General features: G+C 40.8%; 1 protein-coding gene across 2 annotated transcripts in view; it reads right to left on the minus strand.

Moving 5' to 3' along the window:
- The window catches only part of LOC115371155 (polypeptide N-acetylgalactosaminyltransferase 10-like), a 167,673-nt gene extending 154,802 nt beyond the window's left edge, over window positions 1–12,871 (minus strand). For both annotated transcript variants that reach the window (XM_030068331.1, XM_030068330.1), the window contains exon 1: window positions 12,631–12,871. In XM_030068331.1, coding sequence (XP_029924191.1) covers window positions 12,631–12,789 — 159 coding nt within the window. In that variant the 5' untranslated portion in view covers window positions 12,790–12,871. The remainder of the gene's footprint in view (window positions 1–12,630) is intronic.
- Between the last annotated feature and the right edge of the window lie 298 nt (window positions 12,872–13,169).

The raw sequence follows: 13,169 nt of genomic DNA on the forward strand, positions 1-13,169 counted from the left end.
TTAACCCAATTATGGAAATCGTTGGCATTTCAGAAATGAGATAACTGCCATTTGAGAGAAATAACTTGATTACTAGTGCATGTAAACACAGTGACTGGCATTTCACTTTCCACTCAGAGGATTGTTGACATACAACTCAGCTGTCCATCAACAGTAAAGTCTCCTGACTAGACTAGAGAAAATACTCCCACTCACCACACATTTCAACTTCCTTCCTTCACCTTCACTGTCCTGAAACTGTGTCACAGCTTCAAATATTAGTTTCTCTCCAGCATCGATGACGAGAGAGAGAACAAAACCAAATTTTCTCAGAACAAGAGGTTAAACTCTTATCCATCTTTAATGTTTGTCAGATCGTGAACAGCAAAGAGAAAATATAGAGACAGTGCCTAACATCCAGCAGGTCAGTTGGATCTGCAGCTCTGTGCTGTGTCTCAGCCTCCAGATATAAGAACAGCGAGATTTCCAAATTTACTGTCTTCAAGTACCAAAAAAGAACTCCAAAGTGTTATCTGGATAAATTACATGATTTAAAACTTGAACAGGATACGAAAAGACAATTTTTAGACTGATATTATATAAAACTCAGCTTCTCTGGCCATTTTTTGTGGCAATTTTGAGAAAGTTCTAAGCCTTGAAAAGCACAGTGAATTAAATCTTATTTTTTTGTAAGTCATAAGCTTTCAAGGATATTTCAAGTGCCATCCAGACAAGTTCTGATGTAGGCTATCACTTAAATGGTAACACTGATATTCACCGCAACCTCACAGACAAACGATACAGGTAAGTACGTAGTGCTCTTGACTTAATCAGAGAGCTGTGGATGTTCTGAACATGAGACAGCTCAGTGGCCTGTGCAGCATCCGAAGCAGACACAGAAAGAGGTTCTCGCAGGGTTTCTCAGCTGTGTCTCCTTGTCCTGTGATGTTCTATATAGGAAATGTCCTTGTTTACTTTGCATCTGACTCATTAATAACAGACGGTTGGCTGACCCACTATTGAGCCAAATGCTTTTGTGTGTGTACAGCAAATGTGTGTCTATGTCAGTTGCATGTGTGTGTGTGCGCACTGAAAACAAAATGCCTGATGATGAATGTGCAGTAATCCAGCCTGCAGTGTGTGGCTCATAAATGTAGCCTCCAGCGTACAGAAGCCTATATGATCCTCATTTCTCTGTGACAGGACAGTGAATCTCAGCCAACTTTCCTCTCCAGAGCACACTCTATCTTCCTGGCTTTTATCAGAGCTGATCAGATTGAGTTAGGAGGAGCTAAACCAGAGGAGGGCCAAAAGCTGACGAGCATCCTCGAGTAACTCTCACAAAAAAAAAAGAAAAAAGAAAAACATGGCATCAAAACTGGAGAAAATATTAGTATGTCTGGCAAGTGATGTCACCTCTAGTGGTGATGGATTAATCAAAGGTTTACTGATAGAGCACACTGCAATATAAATGTTCAGACTATCAAAAGAACATAATTACTACAGACAGCACACACTGTGACAAAGATAAGGACTTTACAGGAATAGTTACTCTCAAAATAAAAAGTTCAAGTTTTGTAGCCAAACAAATGCGACATGGGTTCAAATGTCCACTAATTAGCCTACCTCATTACATCCAGTATTTTTTCAGTGGTACTTTGGATCTTGCACCATTTTACTTTTCACCTATTGTACTATTTTTTGTCTTAATCTTGATTGAAATTTGAGATGAGCGTGTTCCTCTTGTCCAAAGCCAATAAAGTCAAGAAAAATGGAAATTCACTGCAGCCTGTAGTTTTGGGCATATAGTGTGATTCAGTCTTTCTGCCAGACAAAAATAATGAAGTAATCATTTCACTTTTGGACACACAGCGCAACAATTTCATTACAAAACATATGTATTGTACTGCTCAAATTTCATAAACAATTGAGGCATGTTTTTGAGTGGTATCAGATGGTTCTGTTAACTTTAATAGTTTGGAGTAAGGCTGATATGTAACTTACTCATTCTGTTCATTTTTGTACAAACTTAAATGGAGTTTTGACGACTAATGGAGGTGAGCATTTGAAGACACTTTTTGGTGGGTGATTTTTTTTAGCTTAAGTTCCTGCCGGAAGTTGAAATATTTTTTCATCTAATAATATTTATAATAGTAGCCCTTTCAGTCTTTAAAATATGCTTATCCCTCTCTGTCTGTAATGCGCCACAGTATGTACTTTGCATTTAACATAATGAGAAAAAGAAGCCAGCGCTGTAAATACAATTTCTCTGTGCTCTTGCAGCCAGACTGTAAATTACAGAAATTCTCAACTCTGAGTGTCTGCGCTGACATTATATATGCATCACTGCACATTATATGTTTAACAACCCTGCCATTCCCATTGATGGCTTTGTCATTACAAATGCACGCTGCACAAAGGAAGAATTGCTGAGGACTGTAAGCTTAGTTCAAAATTCAAAATTCTGAATATGAACATGGACTAGTTCATTTTAATTTGTGTGAACTGAACTTTGAGCTAGTTCTTGTTAAGTGTGAGCTTGCACAACACTGTATGTGACACCAATATGGAAAAAAAAGTTTTCAAATGTTTAAAAATCATTAATGTCATAGGCACTTAGAATCCTCACCATGGTCAAAAATAACTTTTAGAAACTAATTTCTTTCTGCAAAAGAGCTATTTTTACACTGTCAATCACCTTGGACATCCTCTTGAGTCCAGAAACAGCTTTTTTTTTTTTTTTTTTTTTTTTTTACAACCGGCATGAAAGCAATTTAAATCAAAGAGTATTTGGGGAGAACTAGTGCTGTCATTCTTAAAAAAACACAGAAATTCCTTTACACTTATATTTTTATATAATTATATGATTAGCCACAGACTTGTTGTTGCATATTCAAGCAATGTTAAAAGCAATCTGTGTAAGGTTTTTCTGTAATTAGTCAACAACGTCAACAAAGGAAATGTTATATCATCCGGAGTTGCTTTCCAACTGCAATTTTCAAACTCCAGGATTGTAACCATGGGGATTTCATGCAAATGACAATATGACAACTCTCAAATTGAGAAAAATTATTTGAAGCACGTTAAAAATCCTCAGTGCTACTGTTTTATCACAGCAACAGCAAAGAGCATCCTACACAAAATTAGTTGTTTTAAATCTTGCCACTATTCATCTGAAGAAAGGCAATGCCACTAAACGACAGACAGTTTAGTAGGTCCACAGGCAAATGTGTCTGTGCGTCTATTTGAAAATGCCACCTCTGCCAAAATTGTGCCATAGATATTATTGCACTGATTTTGAAACTCACAACTTTTAGTGGATAGCTCTCTGTTGCCCTAACACCTCCCCGTCTCTCAGGGTAAACAAGGCTGATTGTTAAGTGGAAGAAGCTAAATACAACAGCATATTAGCCAGTTAGCTGGTTATTTTCAACAGGGCTGCAGAGCAGAATGGACCACAGCATTTCCTACCGCATAGGCCTATTAGAATTCACACTTACACCATGCTTGTATGATCCACACTACACTGCTGGCATTGTTCATTAACCTACAAATGCCCATGTTTTAGGGTTTGAACCATATCAGATGTTAAGTGTATTACACAATGACACTGTCTGGGTCTGGGCTCCAATCCCTCCATGGCCATTCTCACAAAATATGTGGTAGCTGCGCGTTCACATAGCAAGCATCATACTCTACAAGTCACCAGAAGTCCATTTATTTCCTACAGAGCAGTCCACCACAGAAACTTGAGAAATGCAGGTCATGGCCAAACTTTTCACCGTCACCAGCAATCAACAGCAATCTGACCTGTGTGCTTCCTTGTTCCTCCACCAAATTGACTTTGTCTCACCTACAATAGGCCTGGCAAGTGTGAAAAGGATGAGAAATATGATTGCAGTGATTCAAAGCTCATCAGTTCTCCGTAAATTTCTTTTGAAAACCTCTCAGAAACAGTGCTTGGAGAATGCACCAACCACCGCAGGGACTGACAGTGTGTTATCACAAGAAACACAGGCAGCAAATAATACAGGAAACTTTGGAGCTGCCCGGGCCTGCTACACAGACACAGTTGGTGCCTCTCACACCGCCCACAGCCGGTCAGACAGAGTGACTCATCAGCCAGGTCAGTCACGGTGTGACGCCCCTGTCAGGTGCTTTGAATAAAACTGTCCACCAAACACTGTTATGGTACACACACTGCCAGGGTGGGCAGCCAAACACTACAGCAAGTGATTTCACTGATTAGCTCCTCCTCTCTAGCTCAGGGTGTGATAATCTGTGAAATCACCTGCTGTGTTTTTTGGTTGGAATGAAACCTGCAGATTTTCAACACAATGTTTGACTTCCTGCTCTACTTATATCAATAAAACATAACAGTATTGTTTCATCAATGGATAATGATGGATGATGGATTTCATCAGAGTATAGGAATCTATACTGCGGAATCTATGATGATCTGTGTATGCTTCTCGATGTTGGGTCTCGATGCATTTGTAGGGAAAAATGGTGCATTTAATACAGTCTGCACAGTGACATTTCCTCAGTTAATTAAGCCCATTTCCCTCCTACATAAAGCCTGTTATTTCTGTTTCCCACTGACACCTCTCCATAGCTGCTGTCAGGAGTTATAGCCCATGGGAGACACAGCAATAAGCACATACAGGCTGCAGCAACTTATAGCTTATACCACAAACTATCCAGGATTCTGAAGGGACTGTCCTTACCTATGGTGACAGCAGAGTGTCCGATGGAGCCTAATGGACAACGGAGTCATCCATCGGTGACCGTTAGGGGATCGACAGAACAATGTGAATTTACACTCTATCTCCCACCCCTACCATAATGTTAACTTTCTATCTGATTGTTGGGCAGTTTGACACAAACATCATTACCAACACAAAAAGCAAACTTTACAATTTTATGTTTCACATACATTTCTTTTTCGTTTTTTTCAGCATTTCTGCCTTACTGAGTGGTGGAGACACAGGAACGACAGAGCAGAGATAGGGGACGGCATGCAGCAAAGGGCCCAAGCTGAAATCAGATCCCAGGTGCTGCAACAAGGACTTGGCTTTAATAGTATGCGGTATGCACTAGGCATGATGAGCTACCTCAGTACCCCGTCACTTTCATTTTCAAAGGCTGAGAGCATATAAAGACCACTAAAACAATCAAAGGAGCTAACGGCAGACAAGTATGACACTTTTGTTCAAGGGTTGTTACTGTAATGAGAGAATATAGAGATCCACACACCACCCCCACACACACCCCAGACGACGGTGTCACCAATCGGTTAGCAATGGGGCATCACCAATACAATGTGAATTTACACAATGTGAATTTACTCACTATCACCCAACCCCACCTGGCAGCATAGATAGAAAAATGTATTGTAATGATTGTTAAAATGTTACATATTTTGCAGGCCTCATAGAGTTCTGCATTTTTACACACTGACAGCAAAACATTAGATCTGCTCCTTCGGGAAAACTGTATCTTAGGCATACATTAGCTTTAGTTCAGTGCCGCTAGGTGTTGCTTCTTTAAGAACCTGCACGCCATCTGTGTGTGTGCGCGTGTGTGTGTGTGTGTGTGTGTGTGTGTGTGTGTGTGTGTGTATGCATATTTGCATTGGTGCAATCCCCCCACCCAACCCCCCTCAAGAATTGCTGAGTGGAAATTTTTCTGCCTCTTGTGCCCCCCCACCCCCCAACAAGGAATTGGAATATCTGCCCCTGCCTGCCAGTACTTGTTGAGCGATGATGATGTTGGTGCTTCATAAGATATTATGAGTTACACAAGAGATATTGGTGAAACAGTCATTAGTAATGTGGATATGATGACCATGCAGGTAGAAGCAAATAAGAGCAGCTACAACGGTCTAATGAATTCAGAATATTGCCTCTCAGGACACTTCCAAGCAAACCCTGGTGTAGTTTTGATTGCAGTAAGGAAACTATTTGATGCCAATTCCACCCAACTGCAGAACCTGAACCCAAAACACTAGGCTATATTTTATTTTTACAAATTGCAGTAGGAACACATTAAGGCTCGCCTTTAATAATCACACTGATGTCTGACTGCAGGATCGTCTTTAGAGAGAGAGGATCCACACAATGCTTACAACCCGGAGCCTTAACAAAGCAAACCGCATTAAGTAAAACTTCCTCCAAATGTGTTTCATTCAAAACCAAAGCAAGATTACTGCCAGAACCACACGATGTAACTGCAGTACCAGCTCCACGTTTTGCATTTTTGGTAAATTTCTGTGCATTTTATGCCCATTTGCAAAAGCTTTGTTTTTTTTTTTTTTTTCATTACAAGGCCTATATTTCCGACCAATTAATAAAAAAGACTTGTGTATGTTTCCAGCCCTGCCCCTTCCCACATGGCCCTCAGCAAATGTCTTGTATTTTCTGCACCATTTAAAATCTGTGCAGTGTGAAACCAAATTGGACCAAATAGAAAATGAGCCAACAGAAACAAAAAATATCAATTTCAATTTGGACTGAGCAAAGCACTTGGGTGAAAAAGCTGCACTGCAAAGTTGCTGCACTTATCTTCAATAACGCCACTTAACCTGAGCTGTTAGAGCACATAGGAAGAAATAGAGTAACCTGTGTTTCAAGGGGCAACTGTAACAGATGACTGGAAATGTGTATTTTACCACTATGCAACTGTTACAATGGGGAGGCTGTGTTAGAACTCCATCCATGCCAATCGGTTGGTCATCACATGAATGGAGCGATGCCTGCGAGCTAGTTCGGCAGTCAACTCGAGCTGCACTGCTACATACACGCATGTCATGCCTCACTCTCCACACATCATCTACCAAACGCACCCTCGCAATTTGGTGGTCTATTTAAGCTGCAGAAATTTCCCATCTCTCCCCCTGACATGTCAGTGCCGCTGCTGCCCTACATAGCTGCCTGCTCCTCCTGCCTCTCCACCACCCCAGCATCCATCTGCAGGCTCCAGCTGGGTGAGAAGGGTATTTACTTATCACTGCCCAATATCGATATGTAAACATATCTGCAGGGAGTGATGAGCTCGGAGCCTAGACGTCAAACTCTAACTATACTCTGCTGCTCTAACATCTGAAATCTGAGTTGTCTGACTGAAATGGGATAATACCAATACCTGTGCATGATCATATCATAAAGCTAAATGATATGCCTTTAATAATAGCAGTTTCACTTTTGGGTGCGTTCAGTCAGTATTTATTTCCTCGAAGAAATCAAACACCATGTCTAATTATCATCTGGGGCTTACTTGGAGTGGAAACAGCTGCCTCAGGCTTTTATTTTGAATCAAGAGTGGTGCATTCACTGTCATTTCATATGTATAAATAAATAGCTGATTACAGCGTAAGTGTAACCGTGGCTGTTCCTGCAGATGACAGTAAATGTTCAAGAGCTATATTATTACAATTAAATGATATGCCTATGACAGCAACATTCCTACATTTGCTCAGCAGTCAACACAGCCTCAATGAAAACCCAGCAGAATATTACAATAGTATTCCAGTAGAGACTTTCTGTGTGTCTGCGGTACTCACTGTTTACAGAGACCTTTTAGAACTTTATATTCCCGTAAATAGGATTACTATGACCTCTGTTGCTGTATTCAGCATAACTGACTCAGATAACATAACATTTAAGATAGTGGCTCATTATTGCACACTAGGAAAACTGGGTCCCTGTTTTGTTTACATGACATGTTTTTCCTCCATGAGCACGGAGCAACATATTACACACTCCAATGTAAACAATGCAACTTTGAATATCAATATCATGATAAAAGATTAATCAGGGATTTTGGATGTCTCTGCCTGCCTGCTCATCACATCCACATTGCTGATGAGTGTTTATCAAAAATCTCTTGTGTGTAAATATCTTATGAAAGAACCAATAGTCAGCTCTACTATATTGCTATAGTATCGATATTGATACTATAGCATTGTTTACTGCCAGTCTGGACCCTCAGCAGTTTGCATTCAGAACCAACAGATCCACAGAGGATGCCATCTCCACTGCTCTCCACTCAGTCTTCACTCACCTGGAGAAAAGCAGCACCTACATCAGAATGCTGTTTGTTGACTTCAGCTCAGCTTTCAACACAATCTCCCCCATGAAGCTGGTTGGAAAACTGAACACTCTGGGCATCAGTACCACTCTCTGCAACTGGACACTGGACTTCCTCACAAACAGACCCCAGTCAGTTTGGATTGGCAGTCTCTCCTCCTCCACTCTAGTGCCCAACACCGGAGCGCCCCAGGGCTGTGTGCTCAGCCCCCTCCTGTTCACGCTGTACACCCACGACTGCAACCCCCGACATGGAGAGAACTCTATTGTGAAGTTTGCAGATGACACCACCATCATCAGCCGGATTTCCAACAATGATGAGTTTTCATATCGGGAAGAAATCAACCATCTTGCAGAATGGTGCACAGAAAACAACCTTCTGCTCAACGTCAGCAAAACCAAAGAGCTGATAGTTGATTTCAGAAAAAAGGAGGCAAAGACACACAACCCTGTCTACATTAATGGAGCTGAGGTGGAGCAAGTGAGCAGTTTCAAGTTCCTGGGAATCAACATAACAGAGAACCTAACATGGACTTCACATATCTCTGCCCTGGCTAAAAAAAGCTCAGAAACGGCTGTATTTCTTAAGGAAACTTAAGAAAGCAAAATTCCCACGCCAAGTTCTTGTCAGCCTCTACAAAGGAGCGATTGAAAGCATCCTGACTGGAAACATCACAAACTGGCATGGGATGTGCACGGCCCAGGACAGGAAGACTCTGCAACGAGTGATTAAAACTGCCCAAAACATCATTGGCACCCATCTACCAAGCCTCAGTGATATTGGGGAGGTGAGGTGAGATCCTAAAAGACAAAACCCACCCCAGCCACAGCCTGTTCACCCTGCTGCCGTCAGGCAAAAGATACAGAAGTATTCGCTGCCGTACCACCAGACTACAGAGCAGCTTCTTCCCTCAGGCTGTGAGACTACTAAATGCACCATCTGAACTCCTCCAGGCTTAATAATTTTATTTTCTATACAATCAATTAATCAATCAAGAGGGAACCACACTTTAATTTCATTATTCAACCTGTTGTATAATGACCAATAAACTTCCTTGTATCCTTGTATCCGGTTAAAAAATAGTGTAATATTTGATTCTGTCCATATCACCCATCCTCATTTCAAAATATTGCAAAATGAATCTTTGCAAATGTTTTTAAGGTAGGAAATAAGTTCAGCATATTTAACAGGCCTCAAGGACACACAGAATGTGTTTTGCTGCGAAATTCTGAATGTCGACAAAACCAAATGTATTCACAAGTATGACTTTAAGGAGGCAGAATGCGTGGCTGGCAGATCAGAAGTCATCCATTTGGTGTCAAAAAGTATTCAAACTAGAATTTATTAATATTGATATTGCTACAAACTATGTAAAAAAAACAAAACAAGATACAGCATCATTTGGCTAAATGAATTGAAACATCTATTACATGCCTGAGGCACCTTGCCTGCCTTTCGAGCCATGCATCACTGCAGCTCTCAGTGCCTCTGCTTTCCACCTTGTTAATATTGCTGACCACAACATCAAGCTGTATTTCCAACCTCAGAGCTCAACAGTTGAAGCCCACCAGGAGCACATGAAGCCAGTGTGTCACCACATTAGCCAATATCTTACAGAAACTGGACAAGGATGTTAACAAAGACACCAACAGTGCAGCACATCACGCTTTGCAAAACATCTTCACATCAAGGACTTCCAAACAGAAAGGGCCACAGACCACAGACCTCCGCCTGATAAGATCTGTCACAAGGATATGACTGGAAGCAGACTTTTAGTTTAGTTGCTGTAAGAGGCTGGGTGGCATAGAGATACAACTTTGACTCATAAATTTATATTAACTTTTATAGGTCTGTGTCATGTGTAACAATGTAGTGCCACTTAGGGGCAATATAGACTTAAAATAATATCACAATATTTCAAGACAATTTTAAAAATTGAAAAAAAAAAAAAAAAAATTACAGTAACTACAGTGTTTCCTACACAATGAGTATCATTGTGTAGGTACAGTGGGAGGGTAATAATTGGAAAAAAAAAAATACATTAACCTATTTATTATTTCACCAACTTAATTCTAGTTAATCCTCTGCCTTAATTGAGTGTTTTTACTCTATTTTACTCTATTTTAAGAGCTCACCTTGCTTGCTGCCCCAAACCCACAAAAAAAAAAAAAAAAAAACACAACTGGTGTCCTGATTTTTTTTTTCCCCTGCAATTCCATTTTCACAACAGCCATGTGAGCTGCGTTTGTTGTTACTGACAGATCAAAACAGTGGAAAGTAACGTGGGACTAAATGACGCTTCCTTTGTCCAATAATCTGTTGTAGCGAGGCTTTTAAAGTGCCATTACAGGAAACAAATTTTGATACCCAGCTCTGCTAATAACATGTTCCAGACTGTGTGTCTGGGCAAACTAAAGTGCTGCTTTCATGTTGATGGTGCCCACAAAGGGGGTGTGTGGTGGGTGGGAAACCCTGAATGGGTTTAATTATATTTTGGCGGCAGTGAATATACCTGGGCAGTGTGGAAAGCACTGAACTGATTCCTGGTCAGAGGCAGACGCTGCTCTGTTTGCTGGTGTGGTGAGAGAACGCTGCAGGCTGTGTGGTAGGGTACGCAAACACGTCAACATGTCATTCTGCTCTATCACTGATATCACTGATATAATGCTTTTCTCAAGTACAAAATTGTACTGGTGTTATCATGAACAATATGGTGCGGCACAGCTCTAGCGCTACTACTCTGATTAGAATCCTGTATGAACGAAATCAATAAGACATAGCGGCTTGTTTCCACCTGTACAGCCTGTTTCATAACTTCCCAAACAGCACATCACTTGGAGTTTTGTCCACTTTTGTGAATCCTGACTCCTCCTACCAGTGCAGGAGGAGGAATGACCGTAAACACTGCGATTTCGCTTGTGTGAAAACAGCCGTCTACTGTCCACTTGCTGCAGCTGAGCTGTCTACCCTTCCAGGTGCATGAAGTCCAAGAATGGATTATCTGTCAAAACGGGCTGATTAGACTTAATCAGTGTTAACCTTGACTATAAGAAATTACAGCAAAGCAGACAGGTAAGAATAGACACTGTGAAGGTATGGCATATACAAAGTACAGACAAATTATAGATCAGACAAGGGTATGGAATAACCTTACTCTCACTTCCAGTCATGAATTATTAAACTGTAAGGTCATACACGGGTTTTATTTATCACCAAGAGTATGTTGTCAACTTAAGACATCGTTAAATAATGATTCTTTGTTGACACTGAACAGTTACATTAAAAAAAATATTAGGTATATAAAAATTGTTTTTGAGTTGGAAATCATACACACCTCTGTGAGTGTGAATTGACTGAAAGTAATATGTGTCTTGATCTTGTTTTTGGTGGGGCGGGGGTGGTGGGAGGGGTGTATTTATGATTACAGAGGGACACAAGACTGGATTCATTAATTTAATCATTTCCATTTTTTATTATTATTTCTATTATTAGCTTTTTATGATTCATGGATTCATTTATTAGTTATGTGATTTTATTTATTTTTAAATTATTTTAAATGTATATATTATCAATTATTATGATAAAATTATTTTTAATTCATTCAAATGGGAATGAGGAGGGAGGAATGGGCTATGGTGAGGCAGTGGCACTGACAGGCAGGACCACAATGTACAGAACTTAACAACTGATATAAGACAATATCCAGACATGTGCATTGCACTTGTAATAATATGAGAGATGATATGTCTTTCTGCTGCCATATTGGGAAATATCTGAAAAATCAACTTAAAAACTTGGTCATAAAAAATGAAATCACTGGCTGTAAAATAAAATATACCAATAATATGTATACGGGGTTTACTGTTTCAATTGATGGTGGATTTATAGGGACCATTTCATACATTTTTTAACTCTACAGTATGCCATGGGGGATATACGATTTGTAACACAGTCAATGTGATCCTCAGCCCATAGTTATTCTTACTGCATTTTATTCTATACGCTAAACTAAACCGCCATTACATCAAAATTTATTGTAAAACAAAAACAATTCCGTCCTCGGCTCTAACTGGGTGAGCCCCTGCTGAAGTGCGACTGAAGGCGGACCTTTGACCACATTAGTTTCTATACACATTACTGCACAAAGTGAAATCACAGCCAGTACCTGGATTAGCCCATTTGCTGCTTAGCAACCAGTTTGTTAATTAACGTTAGCAGCCTGGTGCCAGTGGCTGGATGCCTTGTAGTGCTGTCCGAGAGTAGATAAAATTAAACATAGAGCACTGCACAATAAAATTAAAATAAAATAAAATAAAATAAAATGCTTTCTTCGCAGTTGCATTCCTTATTCCAAGTGTGGCTGTTTTCTGAAACTAATAAGGCACTCTTCTCGCGGAGCTTGTGATGCGGAGAAGCCACAAGGTGCCTGACAGCACCTGTTCCGCTAACCTCAGCTGGCTTCAAAATCACTGCCTGACGACCGCCCGAGCCAGCTCAAGGACCTACAGAGGTCCCAGGACCTTCATTTGAGAACCACTGCGCCGAGCACCGAGCCGAGCTTACCTGTATTAGCGGGATGCCGCCCGGTCCGTCCGCCGTGTCGGGCGAGTTGTCAAACACTCGGTCTCTGTACAAAGACCACAGACCGACGTTGGGCAGGAAAAGAAGAGCCGCTATGAGCAGCCCGGCGAACTGCAGCAGCCTCTTCTCCTTCCGCCTCATCTCTCCGGTCCAAAATACGATGAAACACTGGCGCTGGAAACTAAGCGAGTTCCGGCTCCCTCTTGGTCCAGGCGGAGACAACTTTCACACTGAGAACCGGAGCGGCGCAAAGGTAGCTACCTTAATATACGATACTTCCGGCCAAGACTTTCAAAATAAGTTCCCAACAAACAGAAGTGGGTAAAAATGGCAACTAAAACCTCATTTCTTTCTTTCCCGCATGTGAAGCAAGAAAAATACTTATGCTGTAATGGTCGCCACAGTAAAATAAAATATTAACCATGGAAAACCGAAAACTTGTGTGTTGACTAGTGTAATGATCACAGCCTGGGTTTCTATATAGTGATGTCACTCAAGGTGAGTTTTCTGGCCACAAGTGG

Source organism: Myripristis murdjan, chromosome 14 (genome assembly GCF_902150065.1).
Source record: "Myripristis murdjan chromosome 14, fMyrMur1.1, whole genome shotgun sequence".
Classification (NCBI taxonomy): domain Eukaryota; kingdom Metazoa; phylum Chordata; class Actinopteri; order Holocentriformes; family Holocentridae; genus Myripristis; species Myripristis murdjan.